Below are 27,546 nucleotides of genomic sequence, written 5' to 3'. Positions count from 1 at the left end.
ATCTCCCAGCTTTTTTTTTTTTTTTTTTTTTTTAATCTTCAAATCTGTACAGATTTTATGTTACTTATATAATAATTTTCAAGGTGTGTTTTCCACTTGCTCTTATTATGGACTTTCAATTTCTTTAAAAGAGTATCTTGCCCTGGTTGGGTTTCCAGTCTGGTCCACTGTGAGATTTCCATCCAAAGTTACCTTCTATCCCTCTGTTGCATACCTTTGGAACTAGTCACCCTTTCTTTCTAATGAGGAACAACTAAAATATCCTTTCCCCCCTTAATTCCACCTTTAAGAGTACATAGTTCTGGTAAATATGTATTTCCTTTTTATTTTTTCCTACCTAGTCTTGATTCTTTTTTGTTGTTGTTTGTTTGTTTATTTATTTATTTACATCCAGGTTCGTTAGCATATAGTGCAATAATGATTTCAGGGTTAGAGATTCCAGTGAGTCATGTATAACACCCAGGACTCATCCCAACAAAGTGTCTTTTTAATGCCCCCTTACCCATGTAGCCCATCCCCCACCCACAACCCCTCCAACAACCCTCAGTTTGTTCTCTGTATTTAAAAGTCTCTTATATGGGGCGCCTGGGTGGCTCAGTCGGTTGAGCGTCCGACTTCAGCTCAGGTCACGATCTTGCGGTCCGTGAGTTCGAGCCCCGCGTCAGGCTCTGGGATGGCCCAGAGCCTGGAGCCTACTTCCAATTCTGTGTCTCCCTCTCTCTCTGCCCCTCCCCCGTTCATGCTCTGTCTCTCTCTGTCTCAAAAATAAATAAATGTTAAAAAAAAAAAATTTAATAAAAGTCTCTTATGTTTTGTCCCCCTCCCTGTTTTTATATTATTTTTCTTCCCTTCCCTTATGTTCATCTATTTTGTATCTTAAATTCCACATATGAGTGAAGTCATATGATATTTGTCTTTCTCTGACTAATTTCGCTTAGCATAATACCCTCCAGTTCCATCCATATTGTTGCAAATGGGAAGATTTCATTCTTTTTGATTGCTGAGTATTACTCCATTGTATATATATATACCACATTTTCTTTATCCATTCATCCATCGATGGACATTTGGGCTCTTTCTATACTTTGGCTATTGAAGGTAGTGCTGCTATAAACATTGGTGTGCATGTGCCCCTTCAAAACAGCATACCTGTATCCCTTAGATAAATACCTAGTAGTGCAATTGCTGCGTTGCAGGGTGGTTCTATTTTTAATTTTTTGAGGAACTTCCATACTGTTTTCCAGAGTGGCTGCACCAATTTGCATTCCCACCAGCAGTGCAAGAGATCCTCTTTCTCCACATCCTCACCAACATCTGTTCTTGCCTGAGTTGTTAACTTTGGCCATTCTGACTGGTGTGAGGTGGTATTTCATTGTGTTTTTAATGTGTACTTCCCTGATGATAAGTGATGTTGAGCCTTTTTTTCATATGCCGGTTGGCCATCTGGATGTCTTCTTTGGAGAAGTGTCTATTCACATCTTGTGCCCATTTCTTCACTGGATTATTTGTTTTTTGGGGTATTTAGTTTGATCAGTTCTTTATAGCTGTAACCCCTTATCTGATATGTCATTTGCAAATATCTTCTCCCATCTGGTTGCATTTTGTTGATTGTTTCCTTCTCTGCAGAAGCTTTCTATCTTGATGAGGTCCCAATAGTTCATTTTTGTTTTTGTTTCCCCTGCCCCCAGAGACGTGTTGAGTAAGAAGAACTTGCTGCGGCCAAAGTCAAAGAGGTTTTTGCCTGCTTTCTCCTCGAGGATTTTGATGGCTTCCTATCTGACATTTAGGTCTTTTATCCATTTTGAGTTTATTTTTGTGTATGGTGTAAGAAAGTGGTCCAGGTTTATTTTTCTGCATGTTGTTGTCCAGTTTTCCAGGCACCACTTGCTGAGAGACTGTTTTTATTCTATTGGATATTCTTTTCTGCTTTGTTAAAGATTAGTTGGCCATACGTTTGTGGGTTCATTTCTGGGTTCTCTGTTCTGTTCCATTGATTTGAGTGTCTGTTTTTGTGCCAGTACCATACTGTCTTGATGATTACAGCTTTGTAATACATCTTGAATTCCAGGATTGTGTTGCCTCGAGCTTTGGTTTTCTTTTTCAAGATTGCTTTGTCTATTCTGGGTCTTTTGTGGTTCCATACAAATTTTAGGATTGTTCTAGCTCTGTGGAGAATGCTGGTGTTATTTTGATAGGGATTGCATTGAATATGCAGATTACTTTGGGTAGTATTGACACTTTAACAATATTTGTTCTTCCAATCCAGGAGCATGGAATATTTTTCCACTTGTGTGTGTGTGTGTGTGTGTGTGTGTGTGTGTGTGTTGTCTTCAATTTCTTTCATAAGCTTTCTATAGTTTTCAGTGTATAGATTTTTCACCTCTTTGGTTAGGTTTATTCCTAGGTATTTTATGGTTTTTGGTGGAATTGTAAATGGGGTTGATTCCTTGATCTCTCTTTCTGTTGCTTTTTGCTGTATATATATCTAGTCTTGATTCTGATAGTGACCTTATTATTAAGGTAGTACCTCTCTCCCATCTTTATCAATATGACCTCCTTTTATTTATTTTTTAACCCTCTCACTGTTATTTTAATTGTAAGTGTATCTTTTTTTCTAAGTGTTTATTTATTTATTTTGAGAGAGAGAGGGAGAGGGAGCAAGAGAGTTCATGCGAGCACGGGAAAGGCAGAGAAAGAATCCCAAGCAGGCTCTATGCCTCCAGTGCAGAACCTGTTGTGGGGCTCGATCTCACAAACTGTGAAATCATGACCTGAGCCAAAATCAAAAGTCAGAGGCTTAACCTATTGAACCACCCAAGTGCCTCGTTAAAGTATATCATTTTTAAACAAATTTAGTTCTTGAGACTGAGCAAACATGGTACCTAAAGTTAGTATTTGATGCATAAACCTTTTAAATTTCTCTTTTTGCCTTTGAATTTGTAATAATTCCATTGAATTTTCCTTCAGCTTCAGTCTAAGAATGTGACTTATGCCCTATATAATAAGGAATCTGACTCTTCATTTATTTACTTGATACAATCTACTGGCTATCTTCGTTGAACTCAGATAAAATCTTCACTTCTATATCCTTGATTAGATTTATGTACTTAATTCCAGAGGCTACTGGAGACCATACTATGACAGTGACTTTAGAAGACTTTGGACAAGGGGTGCCTGGGTGGCTCAGTCAGTTAAGTGTCTGACTTCAGCTCAGGTCATGATTTCACAATTCCTCAATTCGAGCCCCGCGTCAGGATCTGTGCTGACCATGCAGAGCCTGGAGCCCTCTTCGAGTTCTGTGTCTCCCTCTCTTTGCCCCTCCTCTGCCCCTGCGTGCTCGCTCTCTCTCTCTCTCTCTCTCTCTCTCTCTCTCAAAAATAAAGAAACATTTAAAAAGGAAAAGACTTTGGGTAAGTCGCATGAATCTAAGAACTTCTCTTTGAGAACAAAATTAAGAGGGAGAGGGACAGAGTTAGGTCAACTGATCTAGGACTATTTATTTATCTTTATATTCTAGTTTATATCATATTTAGAAATTTTATTATTTTTTTAACATACAGTGTTGTATTAGTTTCAGTTGTACAATACAGGTGAATTGACAATTCCATACTATCATAAAAAGTGCATGCCTTAATCCCTACCCCCTATTTAACCCATCCCTCCAAAATTCCCCCTTTATGTCTGAATAATACTCCATAGCACTAACAATTTAAAGGCTGGGCATTCACACACTAGTGTATTAAGACATGTGTGGAATTCAGCCAACTTTTCAGTTTAATCCTCTGGCTTATAGGTATGATTGAGAAACCAGACAGAAAAAACAAAATTTTTCCATAAGAAAAGAACATAAATTTTATTAGTATCTAAAACCCCTATATGACTAAAGGAAATTTTAAAAAAATCAATAACAAAGGGATAGCTCAGTCGTTTGAGCATATGACTCTTGGTTTTGGCTCAGGTCATGATCCCAGGGCCATGGGATCGAGCCCTGTGTTGGGCTCCTCAAGAGCATAGAGCCTGTTTGGGATTCTCTGTCTCCTCACTGTCTTTCTCCTGCTCACGTGTGCACACTCTCAAAATAAAGAAATAAACATTAAAAAATTTAATAAAATCAGTGCCTCAGCCATACCTGCAATACCATTTCTTGCGAGGCCATGCTAAATTGAAGTCAGATGCAGAATTCTGCTTAGCCCAAGCTAGTTAAGTCATTATCATGGGCACACACATCTATGTATACCACTTCCTGCTGGCACACACAGAGGTTTGTTCACCCTACATTCTGATTTGATGTTCAAATACGTTTCCTTTTGCTTGTATTTTGGGGGTCCCTTGTTTTATGTGCCAATTTTAATATTAATCAGGGAACCATGTAATATATCATTCTCCATAGTGAGTTTGCGATCAAATGAAAAATTGACAGGGATCAAAATTTGTCTAAAACATTTAAAATGAGCCTACTTCTTATCTTCTTTGGGTTAACTTAAGAAGAAAGGCGGGTCTTTAAGTAGATACTTTGGCAACCACATGGAGGGCCCTGGCTTGTCTCACATCATATGGATGCAGAAAACTCAAGGAGAAGAGAGCCTTCTGGGAGTGATATTGTAATGGATATTCCTGCTTTGGTTTGTAGCTTTGACTAGATAATCATGAAGATTCCTTTTAATAGTAAGATTGTATGGAATATTAAGATTTAGAGATGTTTACTCCATTTTCCATTTTGTAAAAGGTTGAGTCTTATTACATTCACAGAACCTATTATAGACTTTAATGTTGCAGAAATATCTGTTTAAGGAGTAGTGAGCTGAACAAACGATACGCTTAATTGAGCCCCCAAAAGAACTGGGTCTTAGGTTGTCTATTACTGAAGATTATGTCCTTTGTAGATTCCAAACAACTTTTAGCTTATTAGGATCTATTTCTAAACCATTTTGGTGGGTTTTTAAAATATGACTTTAATTTTAGATTTTCTTGACATGATTATCCTGACAGAAAAAGTCAAATGACAGTGACTCTTGTTTTGAACAGAGCTTTTCTTTATCTTCTTTATTCTCACTGGAAAACTGTTAAAAAAAAAAAAAAAAGAAGAAGAAGAAGAAGAAGAAGAAGAAGAAGAATCCTCAGGTATCTGTTCAGGCATGATGAAACATTTTATTTGTATTGCTGTATCTAGGATATGCTTCATTTGTCAAGGGGTATTGAACTAAATAGTTGAAACTCAGCAGTAGCTTTTGAATAGATATTTGGAAGTGGCCTATCTGCTTGCTAAAAGTGCATAAAGTTTGTTTTAATTAATTATACTGGGAAACAAATAATTAACCAGCTCATGCTGATGCAATGAAACAGTCAAAAAGTATACCATTGCCATTTTCTTAAAGTGGACTGGTATGTGCCAGGAATTATCCTAGATTTTAATATATTCTCTTCTCCAATCACTCTGTGATTTAGGTGATATTAAATTCATTTTATAGGAAACTTAGAGAAGTATAATAACTTTGCTAAGTTTATATAACTACTAAGTGACAAAGCCAGGTCTGTCTAATTCTAAAACCTATACTCTTTCCACACTGCTGCTAATCTACTTGATTTATTTTTCCATCTGACCCTAAAAAAATACCCATAGGCAAGGGTAAATCTTGATGTGTAGCTAGGTAACAAAGTAGGGAAAGTAAATGTAGAATTGTGCTTATGTTATAAAATAGCCCCCAGAAAATAAATGAAAACACCAAAATTTGAAGTAAGAGGTGAGAACAAAAAAAACCTTTTTCAAGTTTTAAAAATTGAACTACTTTTGTACTTATTGAAAATATGGTACAATTATCAAGAACAGGAAAGCAACACTAGTGTAATAATCACTAAATTACAGACCTTTTTAGAAATTTACCAGTTTTTCCACTAATGATTTTTCTGTTCCAGAATGTTATTTCTGGATCTCACGTTGTATTTAGTTGTTATTTACCTTAATCTCTTCCAGTGAATAATAACTAGTTCTTCAGCTTTCCCTTGTCTTTCATGACCTTAACACTTTTGAAGAGTACTGATTAGTTTTATGTAAAGCATCCCTCAATTTGGGTTTGTCTGATGATTTTTCATGAATGGAACGAGGTTAGGCATTTTTGACAAAAGTACTACAAAAATGCCATTGTGTCTTTCTTGATGTGCCATATTAAGAGATTTATGATAATGATATGTTGTATTAGTTACTGATGATATTTACTTTGATGATTTGGTTAAGTGTGTGTGGGGTTTCTGTACCCTTAAGTTACAGTCTTTCTATTTTTAGTTTGTAAATGTCTTGGGGGAGATAATTTGAGACCGCAAATCCTGCATCTCCTTAAACTTTTACTCACGAATATTAGCATTGATCCATGGATCTTGTCTGTAGCATCCATTACTGTGTATTTGCCTAATGCTGATCCTCTATGTCTCTCTTTTCTTCTGTGTTTAGTAATTGGGATTTTATGGCGAGGAAGAGCTGTCTCATCTCTAACATTTATTTATTTGGTTATTTGTATCACTGTGGACTCCTGGATATTTATCTTGTTCCCTGGACTAAAGTCAGTACTATCATTTATTTTGTTGCTTAAATTGTTCCAGCTTTAGCGGTTAAGAGCTCCTTCAGGTTGGCTCCTGTGTTCTTATACCCCATCATTTTTGCAGTCTTTCCTTACTTTCTGGCACCACAAAATGTTCTAGTCTCATCTTGTGTTTTCTCTGCTCCAGGCCTACTGGGGGAGGCCTCGAGAAGTCCAAGTTTCTTTTATTGGAGAATAGTGTTTAGAAACCAAGATTTGTGCCTTAAGTATATATATATTGCTCCTGGGGTGTTACTTCTCCTATGCTCTCTCAGTGGGCAGAGAGAGCTAGGAGATATTTATACATATGTAGTAGTTATTATAACATGAACAACATAATTATATTGAAAGGGGTGGAGAAAAGACTAACTTAATGTCTATTATAATGTTTAGGTATTTATAAAATTAGCAAATTTATTCAATGCATATATTGCATATGAATTTTAGGGGGACATATGTCAGTCTGTAGCAATTTGGATGATGTATCTTAAAGTTCTTAAATAATTAATGTAATTTAACTTAATAGGTTTACAATAAATCTGTGTTTTGACAGTTTTGCTAGAGAAAGAATCTGTGCTCTCTGTGCTCATTCTCACAATAATTTGCCTTGGTTAATTATTATAATATTATTAATTAATGATAATATATACTATATCCCTTTTAGATCAGGGTATATGCTGCTGTAAATGGGAATGCTGACAAAGTGCTGTGGGATCATTGCACTATTCCAGCATCTTTCTTTGGCAGTAGTTCTGCCCTTCTCTTCAACTCCCCTTATATCACAGCATGCTTTTGGCCTTCGCTGTAACTTCTTTCAGCAATGTTCATATAGTTTCTATAAATTATAGTAAATTGCATTGCAGTAAGTTTGTTATGCCCTTCAAAATGAAAGAAAAAAAAGGGGGAGGGTTTACCAATCCCTAATGGACTATTGATCTCGATCCTTAGACCATTTTCTTGAAGAATTTAGAACTATAGCAGATGTTGATGTTAGTAATTCAGGTAAATTTTACTTTGTTTGCAGCAACTGCAACATAATTGTGGCCGTTATGTTAAGAGTGTTACTTATTAGAATGCAAAAGAAAAAGAAAAATAGAAGATGTGTTGCTTGCTACATTTCAACCTGGTAGAACACATTCAGATTATGATGTCATGGTATCTGGTCTCATTAGTTGAGTGCTTATGATAGCACAGGAGAAAAATTTCAAATAAAAGGGCTATGTAATGTATGGTTTCACATATTTTAAGGAAATATTTAAAAGAGAAATAGTGTGATAGTGTGTCTTAAAGTGTTATGTTAATGTTATACTGTATTAGTAGCATCTGGCATGATATTAAACAGTGTAAGAAGATATGTAGATTTCAGTTATTTTGTTTATATCCCTTCAAACATATTATGGCAACACTTCTAGTAGGTTTGATGTGTTACGTTTGGGCTTTTTTATTGTGTTAGGTTTGGGCTCAGCTAGATCAGGCAGTATATTAGATATCAGTAGCTGAATATTGGTAAACAAGGGAAGCTATAATAAGAATAGAAGCTGACAAAATAGAAATCTTCTAAGGAGATAAACTTACCTCATATGGTTATAAGTAGATATGGATTAGGGCAAACTGTTTGGGATGGAGGACAGGAAAACATGAGACTGTCAGGTGCCTATATTTTACGTGGTATCAGAATGGTGTTATGCTGGTCAGAGGCAACTGGGTGGCTCAGTCGGTTGAGTTTCCGACTTCAGCTCAGGTCATGATCTCACGGCTTGTGAATTCGAACCCCACATCAGGCTCTGTGCAGACAGCTCAGAGCCTGAAGCCTGCTTCGGATTCTGTTTCCCTCTCTCTCTGCCCCTTCCCTGCTTACACTCTATCACTCGAAAATAAACATTAAAAAAAAAAAGAATGGTGTTATGGTGGCCAAAAAGAGTTTATAAAGCTGGTCAAATATGCTAGTGAAGAGAAATTTTGGAGGCAGGGAATGACAGTCTATCCACCTTTTTTTTTTTTTTTTTTTTTTTTTTGGCCTGTAGTGGTTTAGAAAAGTGTCCTATTTGGGGTCATCATAGTTAGTAATAGTTTTTACTTCCCAGCTAACTTTCTCGTATTGCAATTTGGAATTGTCAGTCAACCACGAAGGGTCTAAAATTTTATCTAGGTTTAGTGTGTCGCAGTTTCACAGATGCTGGCAGAAAACATGAAAAGCCTGGGTCAGAGATAATGGACTTGATTATTCATGGTACAGCAAGCTGCATGAGCTTCATGCTCAGGTTGGTTCCCCTTGACCCTCAAGTCTCATGAAGGTAAGTGACAAAGGTGGATCCTGCACTCACAGTGGGTTTTCATCATAGTTGAGGAAACCCAAGCTTAGGGAACCCTAATCTTTTATAGTGGTCTACAAGTGTATCTGCCTGGCCCTTGCTCCAGAGGGAGAGAACATCATGATTATGCTAAATAGTAAACAGGCTCTGGAGGGAGACATCATCTCTGTTTTTCAAGGCTATTGCCTATGAATATCTTTGAAAAGATGAAGGCAGTTGAGCCTTTTTAAATTTTTTAAAAAAGTCTTTTTAATGTTTATTTATTTTTGAGAGAGAGACAGAGACAGAGAGACAGAGTGTGAGCGGGGAAGGGGCAGAGAGAGGGAGACACAGAATTGGTAGCAGGCTCCAGGCTCTGAGCTGTCAGCACAGAGCCTGATGCAGGGCTCAAACTCATGGACTATGAGATCATGACCTGAGCTGAAGTTCAACGTTTAACCGACTGAGCCACCCAGGCACCCCAGTTTTTTTTTTAAAACAAAAAAAACAAAAAAAACTGTGGAAATACAAAAGACCCATGGAAAATTATCTCCCAACAGGAAGTGATGAGTGTGAAAAGTCTTTGAGCTCTGAGTGTTCTCTTGGCTTTTGTACTCTGTTCTATTTTTTCCAGCTTTTAAACCAGGAGTTGGCAAACTTTCTCTGTAGTGGGGCAGAAATTAAATATTTTAGGCTTTGTGAACCATATGATTTCTGTCATAACTACATAACTGGTTGTTATAGCAGGAAAGCAGCCATAGATAGTATGTAAATGGATGAATCTGGTTATGTTCCAGTAAAGCTCTGTGGACATTAAAATTTGAATTTCATTTGATTTTCAGAAATCACAAAATATTTTTTCAACCATTTGAAAATGTAACATCTCATTCTTAGCTGTGGGTCATACAAAAATAGGTGGCAGGTCATATTTGGCCTGTAAGCCATAGTTTGCCAACCTGGTTTATATGATGAATTTTTAAAATATAATATATTGTTTTAATATAGTAGTCTTGCATATGAGAAATCATAATTAACATTTCATAGCAATTGATAGTTCTAAAATGCTTTCTCATAAATTATTCTAATCTGCAAGATAAGCATTATTATCTCTATTTTATGGTGAGGAAACTAATGCATAGAGAAGGAAATGACCTGTCTAAATTCATAAAGCTCTTGTACGTACACCTTAAACTTTCGGAATCAGAGTGTCATGCCACTATATCTTTAATACTCATTAGTGCCAAAATGTTTAGAGTTTAGTCTTTATTATTTTTTTTATTTAATTTTAAATAATTGATTAATTTTTTATTTTAGAGAGAGAGCATGAGCAGGGCAGAGGGGCAGAGGGAGAGAGAGAGAGAATCTTAAGCAGGCTCAATACTCCACATGGAGCCCAACGCATGGATTGATCCCATGACTCTTGAGATTTTGACCTGAGCCAGAATCAAGAGTTAGAATCAACTGACAGAGCCACCCAGACACCCCTAGAGTTTAGTCTTTAATAAATCGTAATGATAATAATTATGCTCATTTCTAATTTTTTATTACCGTATTGTATTGTCTAGCTACTTTAATATTTGATAATTGATGTTTTGATAAAGGCTGGATATGGGAGGTGAAGGTCTTTGTTATGTTTGTTACAATTTGTTAAAGATATGGCAGTTAGACAGTGTAATTATTCATATTCTATATTTCTTTTCCACATTTTCAAAGATAATAGTTATTTCATTTTCAGATATACATTATGAAAATAATGTTTTGTCCTTAAGTCACTTGTATTAATGCTGAACTAAATTTTTAATTTATCTAGTAGTATCAAAATTTTTAAACTCGAGATGTCGCGAGCATTTTCTATAATAATGTACTTTTTGGATTGCTTCCCTGTCAGGTGGTTGAAGATTATGCTGGAAGATGGCAGGTCCCTTTGCCACAGCTTCAGGTTCTTCAGACTGCACTTTGCTGTTTCACATCAGCCAGTGCATCATTCCCAGATGAATGTGAGCACGTACAGTATGTTTTGAGTAGCCTTGCTTTGTAAGTACTCTTTGCATCTTATGGAAGTATTATTTTTCTTGACATATTTGGGAATTGGGTTTTGATTATTTTCTCTGTGGAAGGAGCCTTTCCTAAAGTCTTCCCTCAAAAAGAAATTTCTAAAATCTTGGACTATAACAACAACAACAAAAAATTCTATTTCTTCATTTAAGTATTTAGGTTTAATATTGAACATTTAACCACAATTTTACTTTTAGTTTTAGAGCTAGTTGGAATTGTTTCATACATTCTTATGGTCACTACCATCTCTTTCCTTTTTAATTCCCTAGCTCTAATGGTAAGTCCAAGAATACAGCAATTGAGGCCATCATACTTAGCAGAGGGACCTTAAATCAGGTCAGAAAGAGGTTAGGAAGCTTCTGGTTTTTAAAAATACTTGTAGAGGAATTCAAGTTAAAGATCACAAACTGAGCACTTACGTTTATTCTTTTTGCCCTTCTAGATCCTACTAAAATTATAGTAAAGATGTAAAAGAGAGAAATACAGTGAAAAGAAAGTAGAGAAGAGCCATCAGTGAATGAAAGATTTCAAAAATTTTCTTGGGGAGAGAAAACAGAAGAGTGAATGGTCATTGAAACATGACAGAGCAAGTCACAACGTAACTTGCTTTTTGTTTTGCGCATGTGTACGTGCGCCTCAAATCACACATCACAATGTGTTATGAAATCATTTATCAACATTATAAATAAAATAGAAAATATCAGATGTCTTGTAGGATAAGTATCGTTTAGTGGAATTCTTGTTGTTTTATATTTTAATCTATGTATACTTGATTATTTGTAAAACATTTTTAAAAACTGTGGGTAGCAGTTGAAACAGAAATATACTCTGCTTTATAAGATAGGAGGTCTAGTTTGTCTTGCCTGCCTCCTCCCTGAATCCTAGAGAGGTGTAGAATTTGAATATGCTAGGCATGAAATAGAGAGTAGGGAATGGGATACTTGGGGAGAGTGTAGATAAAGGAGTTAATTGAAGTTTTTCCATTTAGGCCAGTCACCAGGCCTTAGGGCCAAGTTGGGGTGGGGAAAGAGTTGCTATTTTTTTCTTTTCTCTAAAGAAATTAAATGACTTTGGACCAATGATCTTTGCATTCTGGCAGCTAAAGTTTCCTCTTTGAGGCAGCTAGCTAGTCACTTAATTACCCTAAAGAAAAACTCATCAGTCATCAAAGTCTAGACATGCTTATAGAGCTCCCAATTAATCTGCATATGGCCTTATTCTTAAAAATTGATGGGTATTCAGGAGTCATCAGATGGTTGAGGAATGCCTTTAACATGAAAAAAAATACAATGAAAAACTTTAAAAAAATTTGGAAGAAATAGTGTTAATGTAAAAACAAAAAATTAAGAGAAATATAAAATCTGTAATGTGTATTTTCAGAGAGAGTTGAGATGATATGTGTAACGTTAAAACATCAACACATCATGCTGTGAGAATGGAATAATGAGAAACCAAAAATGAGTTTTTGGAAATTAAGAAAATATGATGATGGCTAAAATGTAAAGTTCTGTAGGAAATTTGGAAAGTAATGTTGGAAGAAATAATCCAGATTGTAAAATAGAGTCAAAGAGAAGGAATGTGTCAGAGGAAAAAAAAATGATATGGCACCTTTATGTTGGAGGTTTATTATCATAACTAGTTGGAGTTTGAGAAAAAGAACTTACAGAAGATACATTGGAGGAAAAATTTAAAGACAAACTAAAAGAATTTCCCAGAACTGAAAGTCATGAACTTCTAGACTGAAAGAACTCAAGAAGTGCTCACACAGTGAATATAAAAAATTCTCCACCAAATACATCATTTTGTGATTTCAGAATACCAAGAATGAAAAAACAGATTTGAACACCTTGTAGAGGAAAAACTAGGTCACATGCAAAGGAACAAACATCAACTTGGTATTGGTCTTCATTAACTAACAGTGGGTGGTAGAATATAATGAATCAGTGTCTTGAAAGATTTGAGGAGAAATTATTTTCAATGTAGAATTTTGTACTCATCCAAACTGTCAGTGAAGTGTGAGAGTTAGAGAGAACATTTCCAGGCTTGTAAGGATGTAGAAGATTGACTTGTCTACATACCCTTTATTAAGAAGTTATTAGAAGATGTGCTCCAGAAAAATGACAGTGGATCTAAAAAATAATGGTTTTTACTTGAGATAGAGGGGTATAGGAGTATTGAGTAGTAGGTCTTATAGATGTAAGACCTTCAGTAAAAATGGAGATTTGAGAATAACTTTGAGAATTTAGTACCATTTAAGGTAGTGGCAAAAGGCAAAGAACATAAAAAGGGAACTAGACACTCCAGGAAAATTAAAAATAATCTGAACAGAAAGAATACAGAATCATAACAAACTACTTAGATAATGTACCGAGTGTTATTTAGTTTCCTTAATGTAAGTAATGCTTACTGACTTTGAACTTTTAGATAAAGTACAAAAATAATTAAAGTTGCAGAACAGAAGGAAATTATTCAGCTTTCAATATAAGAATATTTGATGCAAGTTGTGAGTTGAAGTGAAGAATAAGAGCACTAAAAAATACCCTTCCTTTAATTCTCATTTTACAAAACAGAGTGTCAGTAGCACATGAAACCATAAATAAATGTTAAGTAGTTACAAAGATCAATAATAGAGGAAATAATAATAACTAATGGGAATGTAGAATTGGTTGTGTAAGGAGTTAAATTTTCTTCCACAGCAGGAAGTCAAGAAATAATATTTACAACTAGTAGGAAATACTGACAAATCTTATTGTCATCATTGTTATTATCTTATTATTAACAGCAATTAAAAATTTTGCAAGTTGTTGATTCTGGAGCATTGGACTAGTGAGAGGACTTAACTCTTTCTGTACACTTAACATTTTTAAATCTTGTAGGTGTACTAATTTTATATATATTAGCTATATGTTTTTTTTTTTTTTTTGCTTTATATATGTATATATAAAATTTAAAAGAATGCATGTACATTGTGTTTCTTTAAAAGTTTATTTGTATATATTTAAATTTGGAGGTGGGAATGATGTGAGGTGATGAATATGTTAACCAGCTTGATTACAGTGATAATTCACTGTCTATATGTATATCAAAACATCAAGTTGCACACTTAAATACATACAATTTCTGTTTGTCAATTACACCCCAGTAAAGCTGAAAAAATTTTGGGGAGAAAGAGTTAGATTTATATAGATAACCTTGTATAGATTTTAAGAGCAATGCAGTGTCAAGAAAATTATATTATTAAAAAATATAGGGGCACCTGGGTGGCTCAATTGGTAAAGTGTCAAGACTCTTGATTTCCGCTCAGGTCATGATCTCACAGTTTTGTGAGATTGAGCCCTATGTCAGTCTCTGTGCTGACAGCGCGGAGCCTGCTTAGGATTCTCTCTCTCCCTCTCTCTCTCTGCCCCTACCCTGCTCGTGTGCTTGCTCTTTCTCTCTCTCTCAAAATAAACAAACACTTAAGAAAATATATTATTTTTATATTTATTTTATGATGCCCAAATGAATATGGGAGATGTATTAGGACTTTTTGATTATAGTTGACAAACTTAAGCTAGTTTAAGCAAAAAAAAGAAGGTCGTGGAGGGATTTAGTAGATGACAAAACCATGGAAAAGCAAGGACTAGAACTAGTCTCAGGATTTTCTGAATCCAGAGGGTAAAATGTCATCTAGAACTATTCTTTTCCTTTCTGTCTTCCCTCTTTTGTTTTCATTCACTTGGGCTGCTGACAGTTCTGGGATTAGGCATAGTTGATTAAGCAAGAGAGAAGAAACCCCCTCCCCCTGTTTGTAATTCTCAGAATAATTTTTGGGAGCTTGAGCTCAGCCAAGGTGATGTGCCCACTGCTTGGACTAATTGCTGTGTTTAGGACAGTGAGGAGTGAGAATGCTACATTGACAACCTGATCAGAACCATAGAAATGTTGGAGGGATGAGCAAGAAGTGAATCGAGGCAGTGTGAAGGAGAGCTGGCTAGGTAAACAAACATAACAGATGTCTGCTACAAAGAGTGTCGTTTTAAAAACTACCAAAACGGTTTTAGTTATTCTTTTCTGATTTCTGAGGAAAATAAAATAAGTATTAAAAGAAATACATTATTTGTAAGAGGTGTTTTTCTTGTTTCAGTGCCTATTTGGATTTTTCCCCTCCTTTACCTATATAATGTGTGTTAACATTAGTGTTGTAATGGGAAATGCTTTTAAGGTTTTCAGAAGTACATTATTATTTTTTTAAATTTAACTCATTTGTTAGCTTCTGTTTCATTGCTTTCTAGCTTTTTTATTACTGCTAATGAAAAAAATATTAATAAGCAGAAGCAAATCTTAGATGGACAGTGCTAGGTAAAAGAAAGCAAACTATCTTAACAAATTGTCAAAGAGTAATGTTCCTTATAAGGAAAACTTCCTGCATTATTTGAATTTAACAGAAAAGTTAATTGTATTTTTAATAACAGAAGAAAAATGAGGAAATAACAACATGGTGACTATTAAGAGAATAGCAAGTCTGTAACAGTGTTCTTTTTTTTTTTTAATGTTTTATTTATTTTTGAGAGAGAGAGAGACAGAGCATGAGTGGGGAGGGGCAGAGAGAGAGGGAGACAGAATCTGAATCAGGTTCCAGGCTCTGAGCTGTCAGAGTGGGGCTCCAGCTCGCACGCTGAGAGATCATGGCCTGAGCCGAAGTTGGATGCTTAACCAACTGAGCCACCCAGGTGCCTCTCTATTTTTTTTAAAGAAATATGTAAACCAGAAAATTCTTCTAATAATTATTCCATAATTATTCATTTATTCGTTCTGTAAATCTCTGTGCTTGGTTCTAGGCTAAAATAGAAAATAAGATAAGTCCTTGATCTCAAAGACCTTACAGAACTGAAAAAAAAAAAAAAAAGAAAAAAATATATACTTTTTAAGTTTTTTTAATGTTTATTTATTTTTGATATGGAGACAGAGTGTGAGCAGGGGAAGGCCAGAGAGAGGGAGACAGAGAATCTGAAGCAGGCTCCAGGCTCCAAGCTGTCAGCACAGAGCCCAATGTGGGGCTCGAACTCACAAACCGTGAGATCATGACCTGAGCCGAAGTCGGATGCTTAACCGACTGAGCCACCCAGGCACCCCTGGAACTAAAAAAATCTTAAACAAGCAGTCATAATATTATTACACAATAATTATGAAAGGATTACAGGGTACAGTGAGAGATTATAACAGGGGACTTGACTTGGTCTGAGAAGCCAGGGAAAGTTTGCTGGGTGAACTAACACTTGAGCTGAGCTCTGAACAAATGATAGTAATAAATTAGACAACGGAGCAGAAGAGCCTCCCAGGGATGGCAAATAGAATGTTCAAGGTGACTGGACAGGATATCAGGATGTTTAATGGATTTCATTATAATTCATATCTGTTTGTTGAATTCTTATTTATGATATATATCATGTATTTAAAATTTTGTATCCACTAGACACACTAAAAAATTATAGACAAGCTAAAAAATTAACAAGTAATATCTACAAGATTTTATTTTATGTGTGTGTGAGGCACACACACATACATATATATGAAATATATGTTAAACATATAAGTTACTATATTCTGTGTCTGTGCTCTCTGGTCTATATGTCCACCCTCATAAAAATCTGTTCCACTTTGTGAAGATGTGCCTTCTATAGACTGGGAGACTCTAAAAACTAGTTTTGTGAAGGTGTTCTTTACAGGAAGGAAAGTGGATTCTGTTTTTATTCATACCTGAGGTTTTTTGTTGTTGTTGTTTTTTTTTTTTTAATTTTGTGGAAATGAATATAGTCCTATAGAGAATTGTCTTAAATTGACTGACTATGATTTTACCTAGGTTGATTCCTTTTGTAAGCTGCATTTTCTAAAGAAATGGTTTTGCTGCGTGTATATGTATATATTTGCACTAAAAAGGACCTCAGATAAAATCTCTTTTATAGGTAAGAAAACTGAGGCCTGAGAAGCCGAGGTGACTTGCTATTTTTTCCTCTTGTTTTACTGTTTTAGATTGGTTAAACACTCATTCCTGTTTTACAGGTAGAACAAAGCCCAAAACACTGAAACTAAGTGGATCTTCAGGCAGAGAACACTTTACCCGTTTCATATAAAATAAAAGCAGACTTTAATGCTGCCTTCCCAGCCTCCTTTTACCCCAACAGAAAGTAAATGTTCATAGACTTTAGCATTCCATGCAGGGTTCAGTGATGGACAGTATGTATTTGCCTGGCAGCCATTAGGTCCACAAAGATCCGTATGGTTCTCTGGAGAGGGAAGTAGTTCAGCTGGTAGCATTTATTATGTGTAGTGGCAAACACTACAAATGTATACCCTAATACGCCAAGTTGCCTGGGAGAGAAGACCAAAAGGCCTTTTCTTTGATGGAATTAAGTGGGTATAATCAGCATTTTATTTAGAGTGGCTAGACATTCATGTGTTAGGCCACACATGTAATGATAGATCAGTAACCCTTTTTGTTTATGTTGCCATAACGGACTGTCTTTCAATCACAGAATTTGTGCCTAATTTCGGTCTCTATTCAGCCAAGTTTTATTTGATTGTATTTATAACTTAGGTCTAGGCTTCAACTAACTTAGGAAATAGCCTAGAAATTAAAGGAAGAAAGGATAATTATAAAGGGCCATTTTTTGGGCAGGGCCAGGTCCCACAAAAGGTGTTTGTCTTAAAGGCCCCAATCCATGTATCCTTTCTCTGCAGCATATAGCACTTTCATTGCTTCTTGGCTTTTTAATTATTTTGATCATTACTTATTCAAAACCTTAATCATTTGTGGCAGTTAATTTCATTTATTTTATAGAGAAATCTAGGCTGTCTAGCCTATTTCTTTGTTTCCTCTCTGTTAAAAAAAAAAAAAAAAAAAAATGATTCCCAGGGCTCCTGACTGGCCCATTTGGTAGAGTATGTGACCCTTGATCTCAAGGTTGTGAGTTCAAGTCCCACATTGGGCATGGAGCCTGCTTAAAAAAGTTAATTAAAAAAAAAAAAAAAGGAAATGGCTTCCTTTTCAAGGAAATTGGTGGTCTTAAAATAAATCCCATGCCAAATTCCCTGAACACTGCTTTGTTTTTCTTTACCATTACATTGGAATATTTTATTTTCAGGATTTGTTGTCAACATTAGACAGACCTGCATGCATTTGTTTATATTGGCCATGTTTAGAAACTCAGCATTTGATTGGGTGCTTATGCTCGTAGTGACTCGAATCTTTTTTCTTATAAATTTGGTCTTTATTGCTCCATTTGTTAATTTCGAGGTGAAGCAGTTGAGACTGCATTTTATTGGCATTAAATAGTCATTTTATTGGCAAAGAGATAGAGATTATTAACTGATACATTTGTGTTGGCAGAGATGAAATGTGATCAGGTGATGACATACTCTATGCCCATCCATGTTAGTAAATATCAGAATCTAGACGTATATACATGCATAGTTTTATAAAATAGTATTTCCTTGCTTTTTTATTATAAATGAAGGAAAGCTTGATAATTCTCTTGGTCAGTGTAGATATACAGAAACTAGAGAAAAAGCAGTAGACTAAAAGCTGTTATTATTTCCACTGCTATTAGGAAGATTATTCTTTAGAAGAAGATGTGTATAGTCATTATGGTGTAAATACATGTTTGAATTTTTCTGAATTTTAATGTCATAATTTTGTGCTAAGCCAGATTCCTGAAAACTACAGATCTGAACCTCGTAACTTCTCCTTCCTTCCTCCCAGTAGCTTTGGTTCATAAAACTGGACCACAATGCCATACTGTCAGCTTTCATTGTGGAATAAAACAAGAAAAAGAAAAAAACAAAAACAAAATGAAATGCTTCTGAAATTGTTAAAAAGGTGACAAAATTTTGCTCATTGCTCCTTATACAGAAATCTTAAAAAATATTTCCTTACATGGACCTAACTTACATAAAGCAAATGTTAAGAAGCCTAAAGAGATAAATAGACAGCAATATAGGAATAGTAGGGAATTTAATACCCCATTTTCATCAATGGTTAGATCATGCAGACAAAAAAATAAGGAAACACTGGCCTTAAACAACACATTAGACCTGATGGACTAACCAGAGATATAGAGTATTCCATCCAAAAGTACATTCTTGTCAAGTGCACAGGATAGATCATTTATTATGCCACAAAAAAATGTTAATAAATTTAAGAAGATTGAAATACTATTAACCATCTTTTCTGACCACGGTGGTATGAAAATAGAAATCAATTACAAGAAGAACAAAAGAAAAACTAAAGGTCAGTATCTCTGAGGAGCATAGATGCAAAAATACTCAACAAAATATTAGCAAACTAAATACAACAGCATATTGAAAGGATCTTACACTAATCAAGTGGGATTTTTTTCCAGGGATGCAAGGATGGTTCAGCATTCACAAATCAATCAATGTGATACACTGCATTAACAAAGGATAAAAATCATATGATTCTCTCAATAGATGGAGAAAATCATTTAAGAAAATTTAACATCCATTTACGATAAAAAAAACACCTCTCAACAAAGTAGATATAGAGGGAATGTATATCAACATCATAAAGGCCATATATGACAAACCCATAGCTAACTCATACTCAGTGGTGAAAAGCTGAAAGCTTTCCCTCTAAGAGCAGGAATAAGACAAGGATTCCCATTCTTGCCACTTTTATTCACATAGTAGTGGAAGTCCTAGCTAGAGCAATCATGGGGAGAAAAAAAGGAAAAGAAGAGAAGAAAAGTCCTCCCAATCAGAAAAGAAGTAAAACTCTCTCTACTGGCAGATGACATGATATTACGTATAGGAAACTATAAAGATTCCACCAAGAAGCTATTAGAACTAACTTAAAAAGTCAATAAAGTTGCCAGATACAAAATCAATGTACAAAAATGTTGCATTTCTTTATGCTAATAATGAACTGTCAGAGAAATTAAGAAAGCAGTTCTATTTACAACTGTATCAAAAAGAATAAAATATCTAGAAATAAATTTCACCGAGGAGGTGAAAGACCTGTACTCTGAAAACTATATGGCATTATTGAAAGAAATTGAAGAAGACACAAATAAATGGAAAGATATTCAACGCTCATGGTTTAGAAGAATTAATGTTAAAATACCTATACCACCCAAAGCAATCTGCAGATTCAGTGCAATCTCTATCAAAAATCCAATAGCATTTTTTCCCAGAAATAGAACAAAATAATTCATAAGATTTCAGTGGAACCATGAAAGATTCCAAATAGCTAAGGCAATCTTGACAAGGAAGAACAAAGCTGGAGGCATCATGTGACCTGATTTCAAACTATATTACAAAGCTGTAGTAATCAAAACAATATGGCATTGGCATAAAAACAGACACATAGATTAATAGAGAATAGAGAGCCCAGAAATAAATCCATACATATATGGTCAGTTAATTTACTGGAGCCAAGAATATATATTGGGGAATGGATAGTCTCTTCAATAAATGGTGCTGGGAAAACTGGACAGCCACATGCAAAGGAATGGAACTGGACCACTGTCTTACACCGTACACAAAAATCAAAACATGAAAACTTGAACAATAAGACCTAAAACCAAAAACTCCTAGAAGAAAACCTAGATGATAAGCTCCATGACATCAGTCTTTGACACCAAAAGCAAAGGCAACAAAAGCACAATAAACAAGGGGCACTACATCAGACTAAAAAGCTTCTGCACAGCAAAAGAAGCCATCAACAAGATGAAAAGCAGCCTATCAGATAGGAGAAAATATTTGCAAATCATGTAGCTGATGAGAGGGTTAATATCCCAAATATAAAAAGAACTCCTATAACTCAACAGGAAAAAAACAGTCTAATTAAAAAATGGGCAGAGGATCTGCATAGACATTTTCCCAAAGAAGACCTACAGTTGGCTAACAGGTACTTGAAAAGATGCTCAACATCACTAATCCTCAGGGAAATGCAAATCAAATGACAGTGAGTTATCACCTCACACCTGTCAGAGTGGCTATTATCAAAAATACAAGAGATAAAGTGTTGGCAAGGATGTGAGAAAACCCTGGTGCTTTGTTGGTGGGAATGTTAATTGTTATAGCCACAATGCAAAACAGTGTGGATCACTCTCAAAGAATTAAAAGTAGAACTACTGTATGATTCAATAATTCTTCTGAGTATTTATCCAAAGAAAACAAACCTACTAACTTGAAAAGATTGGTACCCCTATATTCATTGTAGTATATTTACAGTAGCCAAGAAGGAACCTCAGTGCCCATTAATGGATGGATGGGTAAAGAAAATGTGAGATATATACATATATAAATGTACCACAAAACAGAAGGTGTCGTGTTATTTGTGACAACATGGATGGACCTTGAAAGCATTATGTTTAAGTGAAAGAAGTTAGAAAAAGACAAATATCATATGATCTCATTTATATGTGGAATTTAAAACAAAACAAATCCTAACCCATAGATACAGAGAACAGGTTGGTGGTTGTCATAGGTGGGCATTGGGGGTTGGGCCAAGTTGATGAAGATGGTCAAAAGGTACAAACTGTGCTGACAGCTCAGAGCCTGGAGCCTGCTTTGGATTCTGTATCTCCCTTTCTCTCTCTGCCCCTCCCCCCACTCATGCTCTGTCTCTCTCTGTCTCCAAAATAAAACACTAAAAAAATTTTTTTTATATAAATAGATCATTGGAATGTAATGTACAGCATGGTGACTGTAATTAATAATGTATATTTGAAAGTTACTAAGAGTGTACACCTTGAATGTTCACAAGAAAAAAAATTGTGACCATGTGTGGTTATGAATGTTAATTAGACTTGTGGTGGTGGTCATTTTGTAATATATACAAATATCATATTATATTGTACACCTGAAACTAAGGCAATGTTATATGTCAATTATATCTCAATAGCAAAACTTTCCCCAGGATCCAGTTACCAAGACAAATATATATTTTTTAATATTTAATAATATTGTAAATATGTGACTTCTATTGGCTCTAGGCTATTATAGTTTTCTCAAGCTACGATATACTGAATAAGTTTTCCATTCTAATTCTGTAACGGGGTTAGGGGGATAGAAAATAATTTCTTGCTCATCTTGTAGGGAATAGTCCTCAAATGCATATTTGTTTCCTTTTTTTACTTTTTTTTTTTTTTTTACCTTCTTTTTGATTAGTATAATATAGGTCGTTTCAATCAAGATCGAGTTAGGGAAATGTAAGTCATGCTAGATAATTTAGTAGAAGGAATGTAACTTCTAGTACCACTTAAAATGTTTTTAGAAGATCTGAGGAATAGATGAGGAGAGGATGGTGAACCCAAACTTGGTTATAGCAACCCAGGTTGCTATTAGCCCTAGAAATGGAAGGACAAGGGAAGAAGGAGGTATTATTAGAGTCCAGAGACTAAAGATGGTTGATAAGGGGAAGAACCACTGACCTGTATGAGAGGGGACCTTGGAAGAGATGTAATTACTGCTGAAATGACCCAGAAGAAGAAGGGCAGGGGATAAAGACTTCTCAATGTTGCCTTTCACCTGTCTTTCATTTTGTCACCATTTCCCCTCTTTGGCCAAACCTAACCAGAAGCCAATTAGCTAATTAGAAGCTAATTAGCTTCTGTGTAAGTGACAGAGACCTGTTTTTGAAAAAAAAAAAAAATCAAAAACAAAAACAAAAAAACCTGATTATTGAATTCTAGGTTAACAGGGTTTTTTCCCCCTCCTCAGTACTTTAAAGATGTCCATCCCCTGTTTTTTGGTTTGCTCCCTCCCCACCCCTGATCTTATTTTTGTGGCCCTGTATCTAATGTGCCCTTTTGGGAGGCTGCCTTTAAGAATTTCCTTTTATTGGGGTACCTGAGTGGCTCAGTAGGTTGGGCATCCCACTTCGGCTCAGGCCATGATCTCATGGTTTGAGTTCAAACCCTGGTTTGGGCCCGCTTCGGATCCTCTGTCCCCATCTCTTTCTGCCCCTCCCCTGCCTATGCTCTCTCTCCCAAAAAATGAATCAACAGTTAAAAAAAAAAAAAGAATTTCCTTTTATCACCTTTTTGCCCCCTTTTTTTGTAATTTAAGTTTTGACTAGGTAATACATGTTTATGGTTCAAAATTCAAAAAGTATGGTGGATATACAAAAAGTATGGTGATATATTTTGCAATTTGTGTTTCCATTTCTATAGGCAATCAATGTAATTATTTTTTTGGGTTGCCTTACAAAAGATATTTTATGCATATACAAGAAAAAAATTGATTACCTTTTCCTCCATTTTACAAAAAATTTAGTATAGTACATACACTGTTCTGTACTTCCTTTTTTCACTTGGATATCTTTCCCCATTAATATAGAAAGGGCTTCATCAGCCATTAAAGTGGCTGCAGAGCATTTCAGTCTTACGGATATATAAAAATTTAATTTAATTAACCAATACTCTACAATGGGTATTTACTTTTTGTTCCAATCTATTACCGTTATCAACAACACTTTAATGAAACGCCATGTATGAGTGGTCCTCGGAATATGTACAAGGATATACATACATATTTTTAATGTAGGTTTGTTGGCTTATTTATTTATTTATTTATTTATTTAGAGAGAACAAGTGGGGGAGGGGCAGAGAGCGACTCCCAAGCAGGCTCCACACTTGTCAGTGCAGAGCTCAACTCAGGGCTTGAACTCAGGAACCATGAGATCATGATCTGAGCTAAAATCAACAGACACTTAACAAACCGAGCCACCCAGCAACCTTGTACAAGGATATTAGTATACTGTAGATGTATCTTAGGAGAATTGCTAGATAAATGAATTTGACATTTGTTATTTTGGTAGATAAGTTTCTTCGGTAAAGGTTGATCCAATTTACAATACTGCCAGCAGTGTAAGAGTACCTGTTTGCCTACACCTTTGTCAATACTTGTGTTTTTTAAAAAAATTTATGACAATTTTCAAACCTATTCAAAAGTAGAAGGAATATTATAATGAACTGCCCTTACCTATCATCAGCTCCAATAATTATCAACATATCATCAATCTTGTTTTGTCTATACATCCTCACTCCTTATCCATTTCTAGTTCTCTTTTTAGAAATTTATTATTGTTTAGTTTTTTGAGAGAGAGCACCCTGTGCGAGTGGGGGAGGGGCATTTAAATGTTCATTTATTTTGAGAGAGAGAGCATGAGCAGGGGTGGGGCAGAGAGAGAGGGAGAGACACAATCTCAAACAGGATCTGTGCTGTCAATGCAGAGCCTAACATAGGGCTCGATCTCACAAACCGTGAGATCATGGCCTGAGCCAAAATCCAGAGTTGGGTGCTTAACTGATTGAGACACCCAGGTGCCCTAGTTCTCTTTTTTTTAATCAATAGCTTTATTGGGGTATAATTTTCATATTATTAAATTCATGCTTTGTAAGTGTTTAATTGATAACGTTTAGTAAATTTAGAGTTGTGCATCTGTCATCACAGCCTAGTTTTACATTATCATCGTACCAGAAAGCTTCCCCCCACTCCCCGTGTTCATTTTCGGTCAATTCCCAGTCCCTCCTCAGCCCAAGGCAACCCCTGATCTATTTTGTATCTCAATAGAGTTGTTATTTCTGGACATTTCATACAAACAATATGACACAATGTGTAAACTTTTACATATGATTTCTTTCATGTAGAGTAATGTTTTTGGGGTTCATCCATGTTGTGGCACTTATGAGTAGCTCATTCCTTTTTATCCTGAATAGTATTCCATTGTATGGGTATAGAGTACATTTTGTTTATGTGTTCGGCAATTGATGGATATTTAGACTGTTTCCAGTTTTGGGCCATGAATATTTGTGTATAAATCTTGTGTGGGCAGATGTTTTTATTTCTCTTGAGTAGCTACCTAGGAATGGAATTGCTAGATGTTATAAGTTATAGTTAACATTTTTTAACCTAGAACTGCTGAACTGTGTCCAAAGTGACTCTACCATTTGAAATTCTGACAAGTGTCTAAGGGGCTTTCCGCTGCTCCACATCTTCATTAAGATTATTATTTAGTATTTGTTTTCATTACTATTTTATTTTTCATAATAACCATTCTAGTAACTGTATGGTGGTATCTCAGTTTGGTTTTAATTTGCATTTCCTCAGTGCTGTTGATGGCAGCCATCTTTTTGTGTACTTACTTGCTATTGGATATCTTCTTTGGCAAAGTGTCTAGTCTTTAAATCTTCTGCCCACTTGTTAGTTGGTTTGTTTGCCTTATTCAGTTGTAAGACTTTTTTATATATTCTGTTTATACATTCTTTATCAGATAAGTGATTAGTAAATACTTCCTCCCATTCTGTGGCCTGTCTTTCCATTTTCTTATTGGTATCTTTTGAAGTTTATTCCTGGTTTTAAGAAATTTGATTGTAATTTGCTTTGTGTAGTTTCCCTCATGTTTCTTTTTTTTTTTTTTAATGTTTTTTAATTTATTTTTGAGAGAGAGAGAGAGAACATGCACACACACACATAAGCAGGGGAGGGGCAGAGAGAGAGAGGAAGATATAGAAACTGAATCAGGCTCCAGGCTCTCAGTTGTCAGCACAGAGCCTGACATGGGGCTCAAACCCATAAACCAGGAGATCATGAACTGAGTGGAAGTCGGACACTCAACTGACTGAGCCACCCAGAAGCCCCTCATGTTTCTTGATCTTATGCTTCTTGGATCTTTGGGTTTATAGTTTTTAAAAAATTTTTTAATGTTTATTTTTCACAAAAAGAGACAGAGCATGAGCGGGGGAGGGGCAGAGAGAGAGAGGGAGACAAAGAATCCAAAGCAGGCTCCAGGCTCTGAGCTGTCAGCACAGAGCCTGATGCAGGGCTCCAACCCACGAACTGGGAGATCATGACCTGAGCCAAAGTTGGACGCTTATCCAACTGAGCCACTCAGGCACCCCTGGGTTTATAATTTTAACCAAAATTGGGAAATTCCTTAAAAAATTATTTTATGTTTTCAAAGATTTTTATTTTTAAGTAATCTCTATACCCAATATGAGGCTTGAACTCACAACCCCAAGATCAAAAGTTGCATGCTTTACTAACTTAGCCAGCCAGGTGCCCCTCAAAAATTATTTCAGAAACCACCATTATGTTTTCTTAAGGGATGACATTTGAAGAGAATCCACAGTGGACCCACTGTTTACTGATGGTTCATTTTTTCATCTCACATACTGCAGTTTTTGATCTATAAAAGTTTTATTTGGGTCTTTTTTTTTTTTTTTTTTTTTAAGTAGACTACACGCCCAGCACAGAGCCCAGTGAACTCACAATCCTGAAATGAAGACCTGAGTTGAGATCAAGAGTCAGGCGCCTAACCAACCGAGTCACCCAGGAACCCCAATTTGGGTCTTTTATATACTTTTTTAACTTGATATGGTTATTCTTTACCTTAGAAGTTGGCAAACTATGGCCTATGGGTCAAATGCTGCTCCTCCCCACCCCCCTTTTAAATATGGCTTCCAAGCTAAGAATAGTATGCATTTTTAAATAGTGGTGTTAAAAATGTGACAGAGATCTTATGTGGCCTCCCAAACCTAAAATAGTATCTGGTAACCCAGCCTCCAACCTAATCATAATCTAACAGTAGAGGAATTTAAAGCTGGTGGTGCACTGAAGGTCATGATAGCAACAACATAACACAAACCCACTTAATTGATGACTAGATTTACTTAAATTTCCCTAGTAAAGGCGTAACAGAAGAAAAGGCATGGCTATCCCAGGCATAAATACTATTAACATCAGTCTTTGCTGTTGTATATCATGAAGTCCAGCTTTTAGCTGAAAATTATAGACACGTTAAAAAAAAAAAGCAAGGAAAAAATGTACTATCAAAAGACAAATCAATTAGAAGAACAAAATTCATATATAAAAGTTGTAGTGGAAAAGGTGGGTAACATGGTTAAACATATTGAGAATTTCAGCAGAGAGATGGGACACTTTAAGAAGATTGAATGGAAATGTTGGAAATTAAAAAAACATAGTACTAGATGAAGAATGCCTTTGTTGGGCAAATAAGTAGAGTTGACACAGTTGAGGAAAGAATGAATGAACTTGAATATAAGTCAGTAGAAGTTACCCAGACTAAAAGCAAAAGAGAAAAATACACGAAAACAGAGCATTTAAGACCTTTGGGGAAATGTGAAACTGTATAATATATGTCTACTAGAATCCCAGGAGAAGAAAACTGAGGCTGAAGAAATACTGATAAAGTGACAGCCATGAATTTTCAAATCTAATGAAAGACATCCAACCAGAGATCCAGGAAACTCAGAGAACAACAAGTAGGATAATTTCAACACTTGCACTTACACACTGACCTGCCATCTAGATCACCTAGATGTATCACATTCAAACTCTGAAAATCAGAGAGGAAATTTTGAAGGCTACCAGAGTCAAAAGGCATTAACCTAAATTAGAAGACTAAAGATAAGAAATAGAGCAGAAATCTCAGAAACTAAGCCTGTCAGAACACAGTGAAGTGACATTTTTAAAGTGCTTAAAGAAAACAAAACAAAATAAACCCTCTCTAATCAAGAAGGAAAATTAAAAATGTTTTCAGGGGGGCTCCTGGATGGCTCAGTCTGTTAAGCATCTGACTCTTGATTTCAGCTCAGGTCATG

At 35.5% G+C, this 27,546-nt stretch overlaps 1 protein-coding gene across 3 annotated transcripts in view; it reads left to right on the top strand.

The window, feature by feature from the left end:
- Window positions 1–27,546, top strand: part of ZNF654 (zinc finger protein 654) — a 95,317-nt gene that overhangs the window by 18,956 nt on the left and 48,815 nt on the right. For 2 of the 3 annotated variants that reach the window (XM_058731689.1, XM_058731687.1), the window contains exon 2: window positions 10,752–10,897. In XM_058731689.1, coding sequence (XP_058587672.1) covers window positions 10,752–10,897 — 146 coding nt within the window. Of the gene's footprint in view, window positions 1–10,751; window positions 10,898–27,546 lie in introns of those variants that run through there. The other variant, XM_058731690.1, reaches the window with a different exon arrangement.

The sequence above is a fragment of the Neofelis nebulosa genome, chromosome 5, assembly GCF_028018385.1.
Source record: "Neofelis nebulosa isolate mNeoNeb1 chromosome 5, mNeoNeb1.pri, whole genome shotgun sequence".
Lineage (NCBI taxonomy): Eukaryota > Metazoa > Chordata > Mammalia > Carnivora > Felidae > Neofelis > Neofelis nebulosa.
The sequence above is the reverse complement of the archived record's forward strand: the minus strand, read 5'-3'. Positions and strand labels throughout refer to the sequence as shown.